General features: G+C 34.6%; 1 protein-coding gene across 1 annotated transcript; it reads right to left on the minus strand.

Moving 5' to 3' along the window:
• Positions 1 to 3,717: 3,717 nt before the first annotated feature.
• Positions 3,718 to 22,198, minus strand: LOC128989885 (hydroxymethylglutaryl-CoA lyase, mitochondrial). The gene is made up of 7 exons (XM_054411990.1): positions 21,992 to 22,198; positions 20,464 to 20,621; positions 19,587 to 19,710; positions 12,128 to 12,340; positions 8,560 to 8,748; positions 5,905 to 6,066; positions 3,718 to 3,884 (listed from the first exon to the last, which is right to left on the minus strand). The coding sequence occupies exons 1-7, from the start codon at positions 22,094 to 22,096 to the stop codon at positions 3,789 to 3,791; spliced, it is 1,047 nt and encodes a 348-aa protein (XP_054267965.1). The 5' UTR covers positions 22,097 to 22,198; the 3' UTR covers positions 3,718 to 3,788.
• Positions 22,199 to 24,206: the final 2,008 nt, after the last annotated feature.

Below are 24,206 nucleotides of genomic sequence, written 5' to 3' on the forward strand. Positions count from 1 at the left end.
AAACCGTAATTTTGATAGCATTATGAGTTATGCCATTTTTCCATAGTTGTAAGTTTTGATCAGTATTCGTTAAAAGATAGGCCAGCTGATGTGTGTGTGTGTGTGAGAGAGAGTATGAGGTCCATACTCAATGGAGAGAGTCACAATCCATATGGCCAACAATACAAATTAAAAATGTAAACATTCTTTTTCAAGTTCATTCAGTTCATTGCCTCCTCACATATATATCATTATTTGTGTAGCATCGTTCTCGTTCATTTCTCTCTCTTATTTTGTCTTTGTTTTATCTACTCTTTCTTTTATGCACGTCCTTAACCCTTTTGATTTGATTGCAAATTGTGTGTACTTAAATTATACGGACATCTCGACATTGAAAATATCTACTAGGCGGGGCTACTTGAAACCAGTGAAACGCATGACCATACAAAATTCTACCAGATCTTAGATTCTTAAATCCAAGACTCCTAGACCTTCACTGTGGTAACTAACTGAAGTGTAACTTAACTAATAAAAGCCCATTTTAAACCAAAATTAAATTCAAGATCCCCTCTAATATCTACTAGTGTACATGTTGCTCGAATTTGAGCAATTGCAAAGTATTACAGGAGTTATTTCAAATAAAAGAGTCAACTCAAGATTACCGTTGCGTAACTCAGACCATGTTTACCTTCGTTATTGATAAACATGAAGCATTCCGGCCGGTTTTCTCCCTCTCAAAATGCCTCGCTGTACAGGCAACACAGGTCATTGATAGAGGGCCAATTGAGAACGAAAAGTTGTTTTGGGGTAGTGTTAGGGCGCATTTTTAACCTAATAGTTTAGCCTATTACGTGTCAGTCGTTACCACGATTACGCCTCCTGTCTATTTTTTGTTGTCGTAGCAACGGAGGCATTTAAAAGAAAAAACAACAAATAAACAAATTATAGCTACACAAAACAACGATAAATTCACAAATTTAAGTTACAATCATACTAACACGATCTGTCATAGCGACACAAAACAGCGATAAATACACAAATTTAAGATACAACCATAATAAATAAATGTAAATAATGTAAATGAATGTAAATAAATAGAGTAATAGCTATTTACCTTACAAGTGTAGTAAGAGCGTTTTTACATCACGCAGGTGAAGGTTGTGCAACGAGCGAAAGCGAGTTGCATAATTTACCTAAGTGATGTAAACAAGCTCTTGCGTAACGTGTAACGTACAAGATTTTACCTGACCCGACAATATACAGGAGGTTACGAACAATATTAATCATTATCCATTTCACTCATCTTCTAACAGTAACGTTCATTTACAAACAAAAGCTAGGTTAGGAAAATTCTTCAAAACAACAATAAAATTCAAGAGCACAGCTGATTTCTAGCGTTGAACGTCGTTGGCTCCATAGAGGTATATTTTTTAAGTTAATCACTCAATGTTATTTAAATGGGTTTCATTACATCTCCGAGTGAGTTTTTGATACTTTACATCACTCGAGAAGTAAGGAAGTTGTATACATCACGCTTGGGATAGAGAAGTTTCGGTGGGGCACACGGGAGGGACTAAGGCTAACATATCTTGTAGTGTCAGCGTTCGCCGCTAGAACTGCTAAGTTGAAAAAATTTAAATTATTTTTTTATTATTTTTAGTTATAAAATTAACTTTTTAATTATAAAATTTTGTTTTAAAAATTATAAAATTAATTTTTATCTTATAATTAAACTGTCATAACATAACCTAACCAACCAGACTTGCTGATAATATAAAAACTATATAAGTTAAGATAACAATCTAATTAATGATTACTTATAATTTTTAATTATTATAAAATTAATTTTAAAATTTAGTTTTATAAAATTAAACTGTCATAACCTAACCTAACCAACCAAACTTGCTGATATGAAAAATTTGTTGACAAAAAGTTAGTGCTGCCAGCGGGATTTGAACCCGGGACCTCCTGACCACCAATGCGAAACGCTACCAACTATGCCACGAACGCCGCTGAAATCACATTGTTTCGTTACGGTAATCGTGTCGCCTCAAGAGAAGACATTAGCCACTAGAGATATGAGGTCACTACACCTAAGCCTTAGTCCCTCCCATGTGCCCATTCCGGGAAGTTTAACATGGCGGGTTAGGTAAATAAATGTACTAAATGCAATTCATTGAATTGAAAAATAAATAACAGCAATTAAATTATACAGCTGATCAAAATGTAAACAATTATGTTCTTCATAAGGATAACATGGGAACTTTCAAAGCCACTGGGGCAGAGCCCAAGGGACTTAAAAAAAATGTAAGGCCAGTTTGCAAATCTACGTGACGCGCTCTTTCCAATGAGACGTCAATGGATAAAATCGGTTAAGAAATGGCGGAGGAGTTCAACCGACAAAGTTTCATGTAGCGTATTAATTATATAGATTTTCATATTTGAATTTTGTGTATGTTTACTAGTTCTTAATGTATAAATTTGTTTTTATTGAAAATGAAAGTTTTTATTATTTAGTTTAAAACAATATTAATCATATAATTAATTACATATTTAAAATCCTTCGAGCGGTTTTTGTAAAAATTAGTTTTTCTTTAATTTCATGAGTTTTTATGGGAAAATCTCTATTAAAGTTTCAAATTTAAAGAGAATAAAAAAACGTTTGGAGGTACTTAGATCAGTATGTTAGTACCCAACCCATTAAACCACAGTGTAGTCTTTAAGCTCTGAACACATGCCACACACACAGACATCACTTCAAAAACCACTTTTTTGGGTTCGGATGGAACCAAAACGGGAATTTCCATCCTTAACCCTTAACTTTGAAATATAGAATCAATTATACATTTACAGTAGACTCTCAGTAATCCGGCAGATATAGGACCGTGATACTGCCGGATTAGTGAAAATGGCGGACTACTGGAATGTTATCAATAATAACACTTAAAATGCAATTAAAACATGTCTCAGAAAACATTTCTGCTATCGGAAACCGCTATTGCACGATCGAGCTTGACGACGATGACGTTTCCGTAATCGTGGGAGACGATGATAACATCTACACAGCCGCGGGAGATAATCATGATTTTACCATGATCGTTCATGACAACGATGACGTTTCTGTGATCGCGGGAGGCGATGATAACGTCTACACGTCCGTGATTTTTCCGCGATCGCGCATGACGACGATGACGTTTCCGTGACCGCGGGAGTAGACAATAAAGTTGACACGGCCGCAGGAGATGATAAAATTTTTGCTGCGACCGCGGAAGATGTTGATGATTTTGCCGCGATCGCGCAAGACGACGATGACGTTTTGTGACCGCGGGAGGCGATGATAACGTCTATACGTCCGCGGGAGATGTTCATGATTTTGCTGCGATCGTGCAAGACGACGATGACGTTTTCATGACCGCGGGAGGGAATGATGATTTCCACATGGCCGCAGGAGATAATCAGAATTTTGCCTGTAACTGCGGAAGACCTCCCGTCAAGAGACGCCGCCGGATTACTGCAGTGCCGGAGTGGTGCAGGGCTGGATTAGAGAGGGTCTACTGTACTTATGTATAGGGAAGTAAATATATATATTTTATATATAGTTCAATCGCTTTCAAACACACAACTAACAATTTGGATTTATTTTCTTTCAAAAACTTGCCACCAATTCCCCTTATCAGAGGAGCTAAGCTGCATTTAAAAACTAAAAATAAACAAACAACACTTTATAAAAAACATACTTTTAATAAAAATTTATACACATCACAGTATGAGTAAAAAATTTGTCACTTAAAATATAGTCTGGTTGGAATTTAAGGTGCTCTGCTGTTCTCGAGGCAAGCAATCTTGTTGGAGTAAGAGAGAGCTGTCTTTGACTGTGTCTGTCTGTTGAGGAAACTGCAGATGTACTGAAAAACAAATTACAATAGATGTAGACATATTCAATCAATGTAACACAAAGCAATCATTGACTTCTGTATACTTTTTGGCCCAGCAATAAAAATATGTATATTTAGTGATGTGGGTCGGCTAAATACCCAGTGGGTAGGTAAATATAAATTGGGTATTTACCCGGGTTTTTACCCCAGGCCCGGGTAAATACCCAAAAACTGGGTATTTATAATTTTTATTAAAGTTAAAGAAGATTTAGATGTTTTTTTTGCAATTATTACCCTGTAAGGATAGTAAAATGATGATAAAATGTGTTAAACAAAATTTCATATGGTCACTACTAGCATTTTACTTATGGGTATAATCGCCATAAATACCCAGGTCTGAGCATAAAGCATTATCGGCATAATACCCTGGTCACATGGTTGCACTGGTCCTGACTCCTTATGATTTTGTAATTTCTATGATAGATAAATGAATTTATTTTATTGGAAGTGAAGAAAAATAATTTGTAAAGTAATAATTATTATTTAGAAAGAATGACAGGAAGATTTAACCTAGTAGTGGCCTATGTGTAAACAACTTATGAAAATAATTAAAATTCAATCTGTGGGATATGGCAGGATTTAATAATATTTTTGTTCTAGATCTTTTGTTATCAATGGTATCAAAATAAAAAAACCTAATTTCATAAACTTGTGATACAAAACATTTGAATCTATAGCACAATAAATCTTTCAAAATTATATTAAGTTAGACCAAAAAACAGGAGGTTTATCCAAATATATTATTGTTTCCAACTAAGCGGTAACACAGAAAAGTTTAATTACTTTTAGTATTCTGCCATTCTGCCTATGTCAATCAGGTTTAGGTCTGTCTAGCCTTCCAAGCCATTTATACAATAGAAATTTTAACTATCATAATTAAATAACAGTAAAAGTAGGTTTAGGTTCACTATTTCTCTGATGAGGTGTTGTCTTGATTTCATTTCATAGGGAGTGTTTAGTTTCTAGCATTCTCAATCAAAGGTAGCATCACAGGCTTGTTTTATTACTGCACACCTGCACACCCAGCCTGTTTATGTTATGGTTATAAATTTATAAAATGATAAAAATTGAAATAGCCACAGCCTTTTTTAATATCCTATTTTTTAGTATGTTAAATTTAACTGATGTTACTCGATTTAAGACACGAAACCCCATGCTTATTAAGAAACTTTATGTATTATTTACAAAAAAAGTGCTAAATCATTAAATAAAAGGTACTATCAAAGCTTCAAGTTACTGTAAAAGGTGTTATAGGCTATCCTAATTTATCATGTAGTGATAACAATAACATATTTAGGGGTAAATATAAACAAATTTAAATTGATTTCATAAATACCCAAAATACCCGGGTATTTATGGATTTTGGGTATTTACCCCGAGTTTTAAATACCCAGGTATTTTACATCACTATGTATATTTTAAATTATTTTTCAAATATTATTGTTCAATAATATTATTTATTAATATTGTAATAGTATATTACGTTACTAGTCCTGAAAATAAGTGTTTACCGGACGAGTAAACACATTTTGGACGAGTGACGTACGATAGTTTTACGCCATACTACTAAATCCGTTCAACTCCTTTTATATCACCACCAACTAAAGGACTAAAAACCACTAGTCATAACCTCTAAGAGAGGTTATGTTTTTGTTATAACCACTCATTGCCACCCAAATACAGTATAATCAGCTGATTGGTGTCCGGTAAAACTCATTACAGTACAGTAGTACGCAATGAAACCCCATTTGATTAAGCTGGCGACAAACAGCTGTTTTCTGGAATAAATCCTTGCATGGGAAGTTCGCCAAAATAGTGAAGTGTGGCGTGAATTCAGTTTTGGTAAAGGCTGACTGGGTCATCCTAGTCTTTCTGCTACGTAAGCAAGTTACTAAAGGCACATTCAAAAATCAAAACACTACATTCAGTTTCTAAAAGTGGATTTTAGCATGTGTTCCTGTTGGAAAAGAAAGGTGATTTAAAAACTAACCTGTCCAGCACTGATAAGCGCAGGCAGATCAATACCAGTGTTTATGCCTAGGCCGTGCAGCATGTACACGAGGTCTTCAGTGGCTACGTTGCCAGACGCTCCTCGAGCATACGGACAACCTCCCAGACCCGACACTGACGCATCCACTACGCTCACTCCCATCTGACAATGACGGAAACAGGGATTATTATAATAGTATAAAACCACGATTTATTGCACTAAAATAATGAAAAATGTATCCATCATCATAAAGATATAAAATACCCCTGCCGCAGCAAACCTGCAGACTAAGCAAATTTCAACTTGTCTCATTACATTTTCACTAAAATGTTTCCATAAATAAGATATATTTATTCCCTATTTAAATAACATTAGATTTAACAAGTGCTTAGGTTTGCTGCTACGGGGAAGGTAAAAAGTGTTTTTTGACCATACGTCAATAGTATAGGATGAAATTAATAAATTTGCCAAATTTTATCAATATATATCCATAAACAAGTAAACTACAACAATTTTCATTTTCTCCATAAGAATAACATGGGAATTTTAAATTACACTATTTTTGAATTTTCTCCGTGACCTTTAGGCATACAACAGCGCTTCAATATACAAAATTAATTATTTTTTTAAGCTCTACAAAACGGTTTAGAAAGAAATTGCAAAATTTTTTGTTTTCAGGTTCAAAAATGGGAAATCCCCATTTTTACCCCATAAAACCCCGTTCCCATGGTCCGATTATGCTGGATCGCGAACTCGTTCGAATAAACATAGGTTTACACGTTTGTACCAAATTTCATCAAAATCGGATCATTTTTGCTCGAGTTTTCGCGCTAACGGACACATAGGCATATATATATATATATATATATGAATTTGAATGGATGGTGTTTTTGGCCTCTAGGGACCTCAAAATGAAAAATTAAATTGGTCCCGGGTCCAGGTTTTACCATGAGTACTACGGTAATAGCTTATTCCCTATATGGGAAATTCGCTAAAACCTGGCTTACCAAATTATAAATTTTCCAATTAAGTTCTACAGTTAGCACATGATAATGTTGACACTGTTTTGTTTTTTGTTTTAATGTAACAGAACATAAGGGCCTTGGGTTTTCAGGATAGTAGGCTTACCTGAATGGGAAAGGGTATAAACTGGTACAAAAAACACAAACATTTACAGTATACACCAAACATTAGAATATTTCACTGTCACTGGCAGCATTTTCAACTAAGGAATGTACAAGCTGAATAAAACTCCCTTCTCTAGTTGAAAACACTGTCAGTGACAGTGAAACATTCTTATGTCTAGTTTATAGTGTAAAGTTGTGTTTCTTGTGCTACTTGGAACTCCTGTTTGTATGTAACTTATGTGTTAAGGTGGGATAAACTTGAATGAGTTCGCGAACCAGCTTTATCGGACCGTGGGATCAGAGTATTATGGGGGGTTTTATGGGTAAAAAATTGGTTTTTTTTCATTTTTGACTCTCAAAACACAATTTCTAAATTTCTCTCTAGACCTTTTTAAAGAGCTTAAAAAACAAATAATTTAGTATATCAAAGTGTTTTTGTACAGTTATTGGTACTGGAGAAAATTAAAAAAATTGTAAATTTAAAATTCTCATATTTTTCTTATAGAGAATATTGTAAAATGTTGTAGTTTGCTTGTTTATGGATATACTAGCTGTACCCGCGGGCTTTGCCCCGTTTAACTTCACAAGTGAGCTCGTTCGCATGGCTCAATCACGTCCTGGTTGAAGTTCGTTCTCTAGTCATAAATTGAAGTTTCTGTAGTCATAAATTTAAAAAAATAATAATGCTGCACCCTGTTGGTAATCCTTGTAACTTTAATGCTATTGAATATCATAGAACAGAACCAACTTTTTAAATTGAAACAGCTGTTAAGAAATTCCTTTTAAATATGAAAAATCATAAGGTTAACATGGGAAACTCCAGAGCCACTGGGGCGGAGCCCGAAAGCCCGATCAGAATAAAAACTACTTAGTTTTCCTATTTAATGCCCAAAGAATCGGAAGTGGGAGAATTAGTGATGAGTGAGTGAGTGAGTCAGTCAGTGAGGGCTTTGCCTTTTATATATTTAGATTTTTATCAGACTTGGCAAATTTATTTATTTTATACTAAGCAATTAATACTTTAGGTACTCGTTAAACCTAATGTTATTTAAATAGATTTAATTGAAAATCAATTCAGAGAAATGGAAATTCGCTTAGTCGGCAGGTTTGCTGCGGCGGGGGTATTTATTCAAGGTGGGATTATCCTCTACAATTCCTGAACAGTAAATTGCCTACAATAAATTGATTTAATAAAGTAATCAACAATTAAAAATGTTTTTCTATATCTATTTCTTGGCTAATCATACTATATTAAATAGGTCTACATAAAACTTCTACTTCACAACACAGGCATATATGTAGACTAAATGATTGTTGTGGTTGAATATATACAATTAATTAGTCATGAAGAACTAAACACAGATCATCTCACACTATGCTATACTCACCCTTCACTCATATATATATATTAATTAAAAATATGCATCAAGGTGGTGTCCCCTTCTCAAATGATTGATAACTGATTGATAAAACTTTAAATTTTCCATCGTATTTGAATCATCTAACAATACAACACTTGACAACTTACCTGCAATGCGACCAAGATGTTAGGCAAGGCCTGGCCATAAGTATCGTGGCAGTGCACTGCGATCTGCCTGCTGTCCACGGTTGCCAACACGACCTCTAGCATGCGCCTCATGCTGCCAAGGGTGCCAACACCGATAGTATCCCCTAGCGACACCTCGTAACAGCCCATATCTATCATCTCCTGCACCACCTGTGAAAGTTTATGGTGTCAAGTATAGTCTTGTAGGAAACAAACCAAGACTAACTTACATGTATTTGTTAAGGTCTTTTAAATTATAATTATTAGGTGTTGCAGTAGGTCAGCTGTAGTGGGGCGGGAATGGCATTCCCAATATTTTTTCACAAAAAATCCTATATATTAATAGGCAAACGGTGTTTTTTTTCCAAACGATGGTGAGTGCTTGAAAATTTTCGACTACCGTACCACCACTAGTCTGCCTAACCCAATAATAAATAAAACATAGAGGTAATGAGGAAGACCCGCAACAAACTCGAACAAAAAGGCTAAGAGCTTAACCTGGTAATAATCCAAACTCATACAAAAAAGTTTATAATATGACATAATAATATGGCAGTAGATATATTATATTCCTCAGCTTTGAAATTGGAGACTTATACATAGCTCTGCTGACATGGCCTTGGGTATGCTTGTCTGGGTTGGTAGCTAATGTACAGAGCTCAGCTTGGATGAGAGTTGATGTTAGCGCTGCCGACACCGCCTTGCCTTGGGTACACCTTTAGAGACTTGGTTGGGAGTAAAAAATAAGACTGAAGTAAAAGAAAAGGTGTAATAATGAATCAAAAAACAAAGTTGTACACTGTCGTAACACTAGTATTTTACTCAACATCTTAAATACCCCATCTTAAATAATTGATAATTGATAATTGATAACATGACAATATCGTTTTTGAATATTTACAAAGGTTACACTTTCATAGCTTTTGAAAAAAACACAAAGCTAACATTGTTATACAAGTTTAATAAAACTACAATATTCTAGTTAATCCGTTATATTTTATACAAATACACAAAAAACAAAGTTTACAGAACCAAAATTTCAACGTTTGAAACCTAACAAAAAATCACAATCTTAAAGTTAATGTCTTTTATTTTTTTACAAATAGCCTACTTGGAAAACGAGATAAGCCTAACTACAACAAAAAGTAAAAGAAAAACACTGAACAAACAACCACAAGTATAGAGTATATTTGACCCGAAATGACAAGATCATTTACAAAGTTTACACAACGCTAACATTGTTTTACATGTTTGAAAAGAAATAACAATTCAAATATTCTAGTTAATCCGTTATATTCATACATATACACGGAAAACAAAGTTGACAGACCAAAAATTTACTGAGCATAAAAAAATGTAATATTCAAGTTAATCCGTTGTAATTTTTAACAAATACTTGGAAAACAAGATGTAAAAAAGTTAAACCGTTAAAACACTGAAAAAACATACATGAATCTAATAAGGCAGGTAAATTTTGACTTGCTCGAAATAGTTGACAATTGATTCGTTGCTATCACTGTCGTTGTCCCAATCAAGAATAGTCAAGAATAGTCATTTATTCAGTCTTTAAACAATACATTATTGAATGAATGAATGAAAGAATGAAATGATGTTTATTTCCCAACTAAAAAAGTACAATTCATGGTATTTTACAGAATAAATTACTTAGCCTAATCCTTGTCTTAAAAATACTTACAAAATAATATTATAACTAATGGCACAAAGAGATAAAAAAAAAAATACCTTATCAACTTAAATGGAAATGTGTCTACATAGGCAGGGCCTGTGCGTAGACATGAGTTGCGGGTAATTTGTTTAGTGAATGGGAATTTTTTTTTTGTGATTGTTATCACGTCTGAAAATAAATGTTGGTTATTGTAATTGACATCGTCATTATTATTGTAAAGATATAAGATGCAATACTTATAATTAAAAAATTTGACATGAAAATTCCAAAATATAGGCTGCCCTTAGTTTAACATTTAACAGGTTTAAAATATTTTTTTAAAAAAATAGGCAAACATAACAAACTTAAATTATGAAAAATAGTGAATAATAGTGGGTCTTTCTTAAAAAGGCTAATGGTTATCACAGATGTAACAATGAACATAGAGGGACAAAATTTCTAACATTATCACAGATGGAATATGGTAAAAAAACGTAACAAGTACATGGGTATGTTCTGTACATTAATCTAAACTATGCAACTGGAACAACGGTGATAGTAAGCAAAAATAGCACCATCTGCTTTTGCGCTTTAGAATGTCGCTTACGAACCTACTGGTATCAACACCAAAGTGATGTACTGATGTACTGTACTGAAAAATTGCCAATTCAAGGACTGCCAGTGCTCTTCATAGTAGTCAAGTGGATCGGGGAGTTCACACGTTTTTGTTAAACACCTTCCGCATAAATGGTACGTACTATTGTTACCTATAACAAGCTCGTAGTATTAAAAGAATACATGGGCTTTATTTGAAAAGGATAGCCAAAAATCAGGGTGAACTCTACTGTGATGATGGGTCAGCAGAAGAAAGTTGTACTTGTCTAGTTGACTGAAATTCAAGTATCAATACCCAAATTTTCTGCGACTGAATGGGTTTAAAATGTCGCGTCTTATTGAATTTGGTAGTATCGATAGTGTTTCTAATTCATCGGCACTGTCAATGATATTTCTACAATCTATGGCTAGACAAGTAGACGTAAGCGCTAACTCATATACTGTCAATGTCGTTTTCATTACTGTCCTCCACGGCGGTGGGTTCTTTCCGCTATGGGGTGTCATGGGTTTTTTTCTAAGAATTTAATCTCTTGACATCTGCAGCGGACAGAGATGGTTTCACTACTGTTTTGGTTGTTATCCTAAATAGCGGGCTTTGTATCTGGTTGAATTCCACTTTCTCGGGCTCCGTACCATCAAACAATGTGTTTTTGTAGTCTGAACATGAGGTGATGTTTGCCGTCTTTCTGATGTTTAGCTTTCGCTTCATAGCAGTAAACTTCACTTCTTTTCACCCGGAGCAATATAGGTACAATTTGGTACGTAATCCGACAAACTCTTGGATTTGCTTTCCTTTCCATTACAAGCTTCATCTTTAAAACAACCGATCTAACTCTTGTTTGCGTCGTCTCCAAGGGTGAACATCCGCCTAAAAAATCTATTTTAAGTCTGAGGAATATATATCTACTTATGGATTTACAAAAAGTTGTGAGTCTGATCCGTTACTAACTCAAACAAAGAGGTTTATACTTATACCTTGAACCTGTACTACAGCTCAAACTTAAAGGTTTTAGCCTAATTTATAACAAACTTAAACAAAAAGGTTTTGTGCTTAGCTCAATTCCACCCAAACAACCAATTATTAGGTTGTTAAAAAAACGGGGATACTTACTTAGAAACTGTTTCAAACCTGAATCTTAAGTTTGCTAAACTAAACATAAGTAAATATCAATTTTAAAAAGTGATCACTTTCAGTTGGGTGCAAACTGATTTTTAGCACATCAAAATAAACCATAGAAAATTTTAAAAACCTATACATTATTACTTTACCTTAACAACCTGTTCAGGTTGAATGTCCCCCTCGTAAGGACATCCACAGACGCAGGATACATATCCACGCACTCGCAATCCCTTCTCTAAAGCTATCCTCGCAATCTCTCGGAAACGCTCCAAGCTCTCCGCAATACTGCAGTTAATGTTCCGCTTGCTGAATGTCTCAGATGCGGCACCAAATACTGCTATTTCTTCAGCTCCAGCTGATATCTACAACAAAAATTTTCAGTTAATAGAATTCTCAAAACATACGTACAATTTTGCTAAGGAAAATTAAATAGGTCAAGGTTGATAAAGATGTAAACACGTACACACAAAACTGGTATTTTTTTTAACAAAGTTAGTTTACAATTTAGGTTTACAAAATACCTTATCAACTGTACCACTACCGCGGTACTGCGGTACTGTGGTACTACTACCAATTGTTATCCTTAGCCCTCTAATTAATCACAGATAAGGGTTGGGTACAAGGTACAAGTTTTATTCCTGAGAAGATTTTTACATTTTGTATTCTGTACTTTTATTAACGATTAATGACTTTTGTATTGCAATTGGTCAAAATTTCTATCTAAAATAAAGTAGACCTATTTTTTACATTATAAAATTATTGATAGAGTGTTTGTTTTGCGTTGATAAATCAATAATACTTGCAAAGTATTTTAGTTTTTGTTTAATTAAATGAAATTTGTGTACACATTGCATTCTAGTGGTTATCATACTTTTTGTACAAAACCGGTTAATCCCAGGTCTGGTTACTATCTAACATAAAATGACAAAAGTACCAATTTACATATTGAATAAAAACCTTATAATGAATTTTCAAATCAGTCAAATGATTATTGATGAATGATGACAATAAAGATACCTGATTATGACTTTCAAACCCAGACTGAATTTGGAATTCCTCTGGGCCAAGGTCATTAGCCTTTTAGATAAGACAAGAGTTATATTACAGACTTGGACAAACAAGGGATATTTGCTGAAATAATAGTGGCTGTGATAAGAGGATGTGTTTGTAAAATAAGCTCTTTCTATGTATTTTTAGAATTTAACTATACTTTGCCGAGAAGTACTATAAAATATCCATGGTACATCTATGGGCTAATATTTTAACAACAGTTTTTCCATACCTATTATAAGTCAATATATAATACCAATTGACAGCAATGGGACCAAGAAAGTAGTTACCTTTTTATCTTGTTACTCTTTATAGTAAAAATCTTTAAACTGTTTTTCTACATCTATTTTGTAAAACATTTTTAGGAAATACAGCTTGAAAATGATGAGTGTCATAGTTATTATACTAGAGATTCCGGTAACTTAAATGCTTCCTCAGTTTGTAAAAAAAAATCTTTTAATAGTTTAAATAATGAAATGGTATTCTTAACTGTTACAAATATTTGAATATAGGTAAATATATTAATAATTATAAAATAACATAAGTACCCTTTTTTTATTTAATAAAATTACACAACATGTTTTGTCTATAAAATGACATCTTCAAAAAAATTTAAATATATATCTCCACAAATACGTTGATCCTGCAGGCGTGAATCATTGTTTTGGCGTGAAGGCAGTGTTTGGCATGAATCATTTCCAACTTTTTAGATAGTAAAGTTTGTTAGAATACACAAGGTACACATGGACCTATGCTATGGATTGATGCTACCTTTAATTATACACAAGCCCCACTTAAAATACTACAAATTCTACAATATAAACGTTATTCAGAGGTAAAACAAATTATTTATTAGCGATAAGAACCCTTAAAGTAATTTTGCAACATGACTCAGACAGTAGTGAGTTCATACTTGTAGTGAGACCGAACAAAACCAAAGTAAACTACGTGAGTCAACACAGAACATATTTTCTATCCTGTATTATTTTCTAGGTTACATTAAGTCCATATTGATATTTTAAACTCAATAAATAATGTTTTTATTTTTTTTATGAGTAAATATATTAAGATACACAATTTTTCTTATAATAGAGTTTCGTTATAAAATTTAAACAGTCAGTTGATTGGAGTGAACAAAATCAGAATTGAACGGGTCTTTTGAATAAGTGTGACCCGGATCACTCGTTCACCTGACTGACCCGTTCAAATTGAACGGGTCATGACCAAACGACACATCTCTAACTCCAACTCAAAAATTTTAACAAAAACAATACTGTCACGTCTCCTTATAATATGTATAAGAATAGTAAAAGGGGTATTTCAGAATTAACAATTTTTTAAGAGTAGTTTTGATACTGTAAATAGGTAAATACTACCTTTGGTTATGTTAATTGTCTCTGTACAGTCCATTTTCAGTGAGTATAGAAATTGAGTACATACAAATTGTCCTACAAAAATGTATTGAAACAGTTTGATTTATAAATTCCAAAAGGTTTAAGAATAGAACTCTGATGACGTGTGAGATTATTACTATCTTAAGCTAAATTGATAAAGAGACTTCCTAATTTAGTCCTAATGTGACCTTTGTCCTAAAAACAGAACCAAAACTTAATATCACTAAACAAAGACACTTTTCAAAGCTACTTAATTATTGGTAAAAAGGAAATGGATTTAATAAATTCAAATTGTGAATATTTTTATGTTTTGGTGCAATTGCTGTTCAGAAGACTTGAAAATTGTTTGTTTATTCTCTTTGTTTTACATAAATCTCTTTTCTCAGCAAGTTACATGAGTTTGTACTCGGATATTAAATATTCCCTATTGTTATATTGTTAACATATGTTGCATTCTAAAAGTAAATAAAACAGGTTGTTGTTTTCTTGTAATCTTTAAAAGTGTGTTTAATTTTCCCTCTCATATATTCTATATAGTATATTTCATTACTAGGACCGAAAGTGGCATTTTTCAGCGCGTGCTCAAGTTTTTGTGTGAGGCAAAGCCGAGTACTTGAGAGCTATTTTCACGTACGAGGCGAAGCCGAGGACGGGAATTTAACTGAGCAAGTGCCGGATAATAACTTTCGGTACGAGTTATGAACGATACTTTTCATCAAGACATAAAAATACACAAACACAGAGTAGCAGACCTCAGTAATATTACAACTACTTCATTTATCAAACAATTTGTTTAAAAATCAAAATAAAATAAAATCTAAAAGGAAACCTACATATATTTTTGTTTAGTTTTTAAAACATAAAATTAAAATTAAATATTCATAAGAAAACCTTTGTAATATTTCTCAATACTTCAAAAATCAAAATCAAATAATAAAACAACTTTTAACAATACGTACAGCTGATTCAAATCATTAAATTAAACCGTAACGAAACACTAGTGCGCGTAGTGAATTAATGGAGAACTAATTGATAGCGAGGGAAAGTAAATTTAGAGCGAGGGAAATTAATCAGGTGATCGATTTTCAGTGTTGGGAAGTAGCGCGCTACAAGTAGCGACGCTACAGTAGCGCGCTACTTTTTTTGTAGCGTTAGCTGTAGCTAAGCTACTTTTAAGATTTTGTAGCTTTAGCTGTAGCTAGCTACATTTTTAAAGTAGTTGTAGCGGAATTTTAGCTACTTTTCTCGCTACATTAACATTGTTTGAGGTAGTGATTTTTATCATAACCTCAACCTTACGTGAAACCTTTCAAACTGAGATTTTCAAAAAAATTAGGCTGGCTTCATACAGCTGGTTGCAGCCGTTTCATTCCCTATACAAACAACGTTGTGTGAACATGGAGGCCATTAAATGAGTGTTATCCACCTTTTTGCCTCTCATTTCCTTAATTTACTACTCTATGATTACTGTCAGATAAAATAAAATCGCTAGATGCAGACGACTTTTAAACGTTGCCGGTGACAAGAGAAGCTATTGAATGCTTGCAAGTGATTGTCAGGGAAATTATTAATCAATTTAGTTTCTTTATTATATCGATAGTATTTCAACTTGGGTTTTAATGGAAACCAACACTAACACTAAACCTTAAAATAATGAGAAAGCTGGTCTATCAACCTTTGCTTCAGCTGTTGATTGTGGTTCATCACCACAAGCCCTTCCTTGGTTAGATTACAAAGATTTTTCAAAGGTTTACTAAATTAACAAAGAGGAAGTTTCCTGATGTGATTTAAGATATGCCTAGACTAATTGATAATTGTAACGAAAAAATCTCCATATAACATGAAACTTACATTGAACAAATAGCATAGTTTGCTCCTGCTAACAGCTCTTGTATAGCTGTGATTAACTTGTTACATTCCTAGGCTATGCTATGGTTTAAGACAAATACCAAGTTCCAAGTTCAATTATTAGGAATATATCTGTTTAGTCCTTTCAAGAACAAGCCTACCATAGCCAACTTGTTACATAGCCAAGTAGGCCTACATGTTATTTTTACTTTAAAAATTTCAACAAGTTTAAATTAAAAGCCGATTTCAGGATAAGTTGCTGAATACTGTTTTCTGTACCAACTAGGTTGAAGCACAATTTTCCCTATGCATAATGACAATAAAGGACGATTTCTTGACATTGAAAAGTGTTATTCATAGAACAAAAGTAACTTATCACTATGGTTAAAAGTTATAGCAATGTCGTTTTTAATATTAAAAGTAAAGAAAGGCAATAAACTCCAATTTCAGCAGGCTAGGCTCTGTAACACAAACAAGTAGGCCTATTTTTAAATAATCGTTTTACAGTTTTATTGGTCTTAATTGTTTATATAAGACATCTATAAATGAATCTATATTAAAGAAATAAAATGAGCTTTTAAAATATAGTTTGGTTGTATGTCCTTTGAACTTAATGAAATTTACATATAAGATGCTTAAAAATAATGCAATATTTAAAAACAAGTACTAAATATGATGGGAAACCCAACTATTTGGTTTTGTTGTTGTAAAGTTAGGTATATAATGCCAACAAATTAAACACAATCTAGGAATAATTTGTTTTCCAAGTAATGTTAGATACAATCATTGACTATACCTGTAGGTATACAGGGTGATCAACTCAAGGAGGCCACCATTGGGATATCGGAAACGATAAGAATTAGAGAAAACTTTAAATGGGGGACATTCCTTTATTTTTTGTGACAGTTAAAAATATGATTTTAGTTTTTCAAAATTCAGCCGCCATTTTCCAAAATGGCGGCCAACTTTGAAATTTCTTATGGAACACCCTGTATTTTATCATGTTTTCGGATAGAACATGCAATTAAAAAACTTTTTTATTCTTGACATTTTTTCGATAAACCCACTCGTTTAGGAGTTACAGCCTATGGAAAAATGGCTTCCGGTGTACATTTTACATCATGTAGCTCCAAAAAAAGTAGGTTTATAGCGAAAATCCGAGGAGAAAATAAGTCAAATAAGTCTTAAAATTGCATCCGCATTCCAAAAAGTCCATAAAATTCGTTAAAAATATTAATTCTATTATATAAAAATGGCGGCCATTTTCCAAAATGGCGGCAAACTTGAAAAGTGGAAAACTGTGTATTTTATGGACTTTTTGGAATGTGGATGCAATTTTAAGACTTATTTGACTTATTTTCTCCTCGGATTTTCGCTATAAACCTACTTTTTTTGGAGCTACATGATGTAAAATGTACACCGGAAGCCATTTTTCCATAGGCTGTAACTCCTAAACGAGTGGGTTTATCGAAAAAATGTCAAGAATAAAAAAGTTTTTTAATTGCATGTTCTATCCGAAAACATGATAAAATACAGGGTGTTCCATAAGAAATTTCAAAGTTGGCCGCCATTTTGGAAAATGGCGGCTGAATTTTGAAAAACTAAAATCATATTTTTAACTGTCACAAAAAATAAAGGAATGTCCCCCATTTAAAGTTTTCTCTAATTCTTACCGTTTCCGATATCCCAATGGTGGCCTCCTTGAGTTGATCACCCTGTATACAAGGTGTCCCGTAACTCTCTGGACACTTGTATATAGCGTTATTCCTCAGGTCAAGACAAACACATTTCACCATAGGAACATGGGTCTGTGGTGTCTAGTTTACCGACTGTCGGTATTTATGTGTTTTTTACAAAAAAACTAATAACTCCTAAACGGTTTGAGATACAGCTTTGATATTTTGCAAAAATGTTAATCTTATTAAGACCTATTATCGCTAGAAATTATACTAAAAAATAACTAACTGTTTCAAAATGGCGGCCATTTAAAATATTTGATGCCAAATTTCACGAAAACCGTTAACTTTACAAAAAAATTGCAAGAGACAAAAAAGTTTGTAAATTTTATGTAGTTTTCAATGATACCTGATTTGTTAAGATTGGATAAATAATAACAGAGAAATGTCTTCTTTTCTAAACGCATGGCCACTTTTCTCCATTTAAACAATGCTAAACAACGTAAAAGGAGTATTAGCATTGTTTAAATGGGAAAAAGTGGTCATACATTACGAAAACAACTCGTTTCTCTGTTATAATTTATCCAATCTTAACAAATAAGGTATCATTGAAAACTACATAAAATTTACAAACTTTTTTGTCTCTTGCAATTTTTTTGTTAAGTTAACGGTTTTCGTGATATTTGGCATCAAATATTTTAAATGGCCGCCATTTTGAAACGGTTAATGATTTTTTAGTATAATTTCTAACGATAATAGGTCTTAATAAGATAAACATTTTTGCAAAATATCAAAGCTGTATCTCAAACCGTTTAGGAGTTATTAGTTTTTTTGTAAAAAACACATAAATACCGACAGTCGGTAAACTAGACCCCACAGACCCATGTTCCTATGGTGAAATGTGTTTGTCTTGACCTAGGGAACAACGCTATATACATATGTCCAGAGAGTTACGGGACACCCTGTATAGTCAATGCTACAATACTGACATTTTTTTTTAAATGTTTGTTCAATAAAAATGTAGTTGCAATTAATTTTACATTTACCTAATGTGCGTGGAATAAAAAGTAACGTCTTTGGAAAAGTAGCTAAAATTGTAGCTGTAGCTACATTTCATTGTAGCTGCAATTGTAGCTAGCTACTTTTTCGGAACTGTAGCTGTAGCTGTAGCTAAGCTACTTTTTTGGAAATGTAGCAGTAGTTGTAGCTAGCTACATTTTAAAAGTAGCTTCCCCAACACTGTCGATTTTCCCTCGCCCTAAATTAGAGCTTGGGAAACGACTAGGCTACTTTCATAGATGTCATCGAAATAATGTAAGTTTCAAAATAATTTTTAAATCCCTACCTGAAATAATTAGTGTTATTTGCTGATAATAAGTAATTTATTTGGCCAGATTTACATAAATGCATTAGCTAAGTCAGACATTACATTAATAATACAATCTGTATTAAAAATACAATGTCTTACTATAAAATAACTGTTATAGCTCAAGGGTTATTTAAAAAATGTGTATAGGCGGACAGTGGTTAATTTTTTTTAATGGTAGGTATATAAGAGTGATCCAAGGAGAATTATAGTTGAATTCTTTCACAGTCTATTACTAACCCAAGCTTGAATATAACTCATTTAATATACTCACCGCTGCTTCCAAGCCCTTGAGGTTAGGTACTAACACCGGATAACTGATACCCTTTCGTTTGGTGATGCCTTGTAAAACTAACTTGTGATCAGCCATCTGTGGAACCCATTTGGGAGAAACAAAGCTGCAAATAAATTTTCCGTTACTATCCTTCAACCCGAACAAAAATTGCAACAAGCTACAATTTCTTGGGTTGAAAACTTACTTATTCACAGATTTTTTTAGAATAGGCATTTTTAAACCTCAACTATTACGCAAAAATATGCTCTGGTAGTTCAGAAAATGTATATAATACATGCCTATGAGTTGGCCTAGTTTGAATATCACAGTCCTTCTATCTACTAATGATTAGCAAACAATTGGTTGGGCTTTGAAACATAAAAATAAATAACAAGTCATCAATCATAATTAATTAATGAGCATATACATATAAAGTTTTAAAATAATATTTTGGTTGAGTAGCTCATGAACGTTTAAATATAATATTTGGCGATATGCTAGCTCCTTCTACGTTCGCAGCAAAATTGCAACATTTGTGACAAATCGCCAACTTTGACGACAATCGCAGTGACATTAATTTGTACTTAAGTGTACAGTAGAAAAATTGTAATAATTTCTGATTTCTGGACTAAGTTGGAAAAAGGTAGATATATTCTACTTAAATAATGGTAGCTGAATTCAAACTAGCAGGACTTAACTTTACATCGTAACAATCTGAAAATCTCTTTTGATTACTGACGGTACTAAGTCTTAGAAGTAGGTATGTATATTTATACAAAAGAAAATACAATGTTGCCACAAGAAATACAATTGTGTCACATCTTATTTAAAAGGAGTTGTACCTATTCAAATACAAATATAAAAATGCCAATCATACCTGGTTGCTTCAATGACTCGTAGTCCAGTTTGAGATAATCTGTTGATAAACTCAATCTTAATATCTGTTGGCACTGTAACTGGTTCATTCTGTAGTCCATCCCTTGGTCCGACTTCGACAACACGGACATATTTGGGCAACTTACTTGTCTTACCATTCTGAAAATTTAAGATTGGGTAGAGAATTTTGAGGGAGTTTAGAGTACCTAGGCCTAATAAATGTTGTAATGAACCTCTAAGTTAGTTTGAGTTGTTAGTCTAACTTGGTTTCAGAGGTTACCTAGTAACTTTACTTTATCAGGAAGGCACGGGTTTGATCCTGAGAAGTCAGCAGCTTTTGGTTAGGCCTAGTTTGAAACTAGGCACTTTTGTACCAAATAACACATTTTATATTTATTATAAATTTAATAACTTAAACTCATCAATAGGTTATTTAGCCTACACCTTGTCTCAACTGTTGGTATCTACAGAGTTTCCAAATTCATAATGACGTTGGTTTTTAATATATGTTTCACTATTTAATTGGACTTTTCCAACAAGTCTTGTGTTTAAAACACAACCTTTCTGGAGGTTTATCCCTTTGGTACCTATACCTTCTTTTGGTGGTACCAGTTGGTACCTTTCACAACAAGTTTTGTTAGTTTTGTATCATCAGGAGACAAAGTACATATTACTAATTAACTTAATTCATTTAACCGAGAGGGAGTTTCCAGTTATGTTGAGAACACAATCCAATAGCTTGCGGTAACTTACATTGTGTACATGTAGGGCCTAGGCTACATTTGTAAAAGTCGTGTCTCCTTGTCTCTTGATGATAGCTTCTGTTTATGTAACTTACTGTAAGTTTAATGCTTATTATGACTAAGTTAGTTATTTAATCACCATTAGGCCTATAGTTAATTCATATAAACTTCATTTGGGCCTAAACCTTTAAAGACCTTTAGAGATGGTTAAAATCAAATAATATATTGTGTACTTGTCATTTTAACCTAATGAAACCTAATGTTTGTTATTTTCATTATTTTTCATGCAAATTAATAATTTTCACAGCATTAACAGCATATTGCTCTAGTGGACTAAGTTAGATTGTTAAAACACAGAGGATAACACACACGGTAACCGGATGCGGATTAGGCGTCCGGCAGTGACGTCACCGGGTTGTGGGGGCCCGGAACGCCATTAGCACAATGATACGATGTACAGCCATCGGTGTTTGTGGTGTAGTGGATAGAGTGATCGGCTGATATGCAAGAGGTCCCTGGTTCGAATCCTATCGGTAACATTAACTTTTTGTCAAAGATTTTGCTTTGAATGCCATTTCTTCTTAACTGTATAGGGCCTATCTTATATTAGAACTTTTTACATTTATAATTTTATTTTATGATAAGAATTTAACCTTCATTACATTTTTTTGTTATCAGCAAGTTTGGTTGGTTAGGTTAGGTTAAGACAGTAACTGCCGGACATCCTCTGCGTTGTTAAAAATTAATTAGTCAAAGTCTAAAGACTAAATAGCCTAACATTTTTACCTGTAAATATCGTTTGTTACATGGGCAATCAAAAAACACTACCGCTCTAATATTGGAGCTTAATAACCCCTTGTAGAATCGGACAATGTTTGAAGAAAGAACCATTATTCCTGCACAACAGAGCTACATTAGCTTGAAATCTGGGTTTGGTCTTGTACTTGTAATAATAATAATTACTTATCGCAAATCAACCCACCCAAACACAGACTTTCCAAGGATAACAAGTAAACAAAAACAAAACAACAAGTAATCAAATGACGTCCTACACGTCACAAACATTTCACCACATTCTTAATTTCCGAATCTAATCTAATCCAAATCTTTGTTCCAAACTCTGAATCCAATACGACAGCCGATGCGGGTTGCGGGTTGCGTGGCCTTGGTTGCGGGGCGCTGTATTTTTATTTCAGGATTAGTTTTGCCAACAAATTGTGTGTGCAGGGACGAGGAGCGGCTCAAGCCACTCGAGCCACTCGAGTAAATGGCGTTCATAGAGGCGAATACCTTGCTTCAGGGGTTTGATGATAATTTACCTTTTGAAAACTGGCTTGATATTCCCTTATTTTACTTTATGATTTTCCTGTTTGGGAACATGAAAACAAGCGTACCTCCTTAATTTTTAAAATGCAAAAAAGGCTATTCGTGTTATATTTTCACTTTTAAGAAGACGATCTTGTAAGGAATCATTCAGGTCAGCTGCAATTTTGACTGTACCCTCACTATACATCCTTCACACACTCTCATTTGTAGAAAAACGTCAGTCATTATTTAACACCAACATTAACTCCAGTACATACCTTTACTGGGCCCGGCTCGGTCTCTGCTCCGAAAAAGTCCCGGCCAAAAAAGCCCAGGACGGAGGCAATCCTGGTCAAGCCCTCAGGGGGGAGATCTTTCACCGAGGTCTTGGGTGCAATTAAGGCCAAGGCTAAGCCAGAGCAGACCGATACGGTTGTACGGTCGATTAGACGAACCCGGGACGGGGACGTTCTCCTTGAACTGGGTAAGTCGAAAGACAAAGCAGCCTTTACTGCCGAACTGAAGGCAGCTGTTGAAGGCCAGGGCACCGTCCGTGCTCTTGAACCAAAGACATCAGTCGAGGTTCGAGACATTGATTGTGTGTCGACGGAGGTTGATGTTGTTGAGGCCCTGAAGAAAGCTGTCCCCGAGCTTGGCGGGCAAACGGCTTTCCTTAAGGTGTGGCTCAACAAAACCGAACAGGAGTCAGCAGCGGATGGCGGTCGCCGAAATGGCATACGCACATGCCACGAAGGTGCTGGGACTCCAGCATCTGAGAGTCGGCTGGGTCAACTGCAGGCTCAGACGGAGAGTGGAAGTGAAGAGGTGTTTTAAATGCCTCTGTTTCGGCCATTCCTCCCGAAATTCCAAAGGGACCCGACCGAAGCAAGAACTGCCTTCGGTGCGGGGAGGTCGGTCACGTCCGTAAGGACTGCCAAGTCGAGTCCTGTTTCCTTTGCAAAGAAAATGGGCTCGCTGACAAACACTTGAAGCATATAGCTGGGTCTGGACAGCGTAGTGTATTCAAATCTGCACTACAGCAAGCGAAAGTCCTTTCACGAAGATAAGAATCCTTCAGTGCAATCTTGAGCGATCCAGGTCGGCTGACGCACTTCTATGTCAGCTTACCCTAGAACACGATGTCAACGCGCTCTTAGTCAGCGAACAGTACCAGTACCGTGATAGGGACCCATCTTTTTGGTTCCCTGATAGTCTTGGTACTGCTGCATTCTGGGCGCGTAATGCAGCGAAAGTACAAGTACGGGGTCACGCGAAGGGCCGAGGTTTCGTTTGGGTTCGGTGCCGGGATGTCACTTACTTTAGTGTCTACCTCACTCTCAACGAGGCCATCCGTGAATTTCGTGAGAAGATAGACCGCCTGGAAGAGAGCGTGCGCAATACCACAGGACACGTCGTCGTGGGTGGGGATTTTAATGCTAGGGCTGTCGAGTGGGGAATGACCCTCACCAATTCCCGGGGCAAGTACATTCTGGACTTTGCTGCCAGAGCCGGACTCGTTGTCGTCAACGAGGGAAACACGCCAACTTTCCGGCGCCCTGGGATGCGGGGAACGATCCCAGACATAACCCTTGCATCTGAGTCCCTTTTGCCAAGGATCAGAGCCTGGAGAGTCCTGGAGGATTACACGGGCAGTGACCACCAGTACATTATTTTTGATGTCCTGGATGGTCATCAG

The sequence above is a fragment of the Macrosteles quadrilineatus genome, unplaced genomic scaffold (genome assembly GCF_028750875.1).
Source record: "Macrosteles quadrilineatus isolate MER2022 unplaced genomic scaffold, UCM_ALF_1.0 Scaffold_3__2_contigs__length_128488019, whole genome shotgun sequence".
NCBI classification, from domain to species: Eukaryota; Metazoa; Arthropoda; class Insecta; order Hemiptera; family Cicadellidae; genus Macrosteles; species Macrosteles quadrilineatus.

Coding starts and splice junctions, on each gene's coding strand:
- LOC128989885 (XM_054411990.1), bottom strand. CDS start 22,096: ATGGTTCTTTCTTCAAACATTGTCCGATTCTACAAGGGGTTATTAAGC. Junction 20,622..21,991: donor GTAACAAACGATATTTACAG/GTAAAAATGTTA, acceptor TTAAATTTTCAG/AATGGTAAGACAAGTAAGTT. Junction 8,749..12,127: donor AACCTGAACAGGTTGTTAAG/GTAAAGTAATAA, acceptor AAACTTTCACAG/GTGGTGCAGGAGATGATAGA.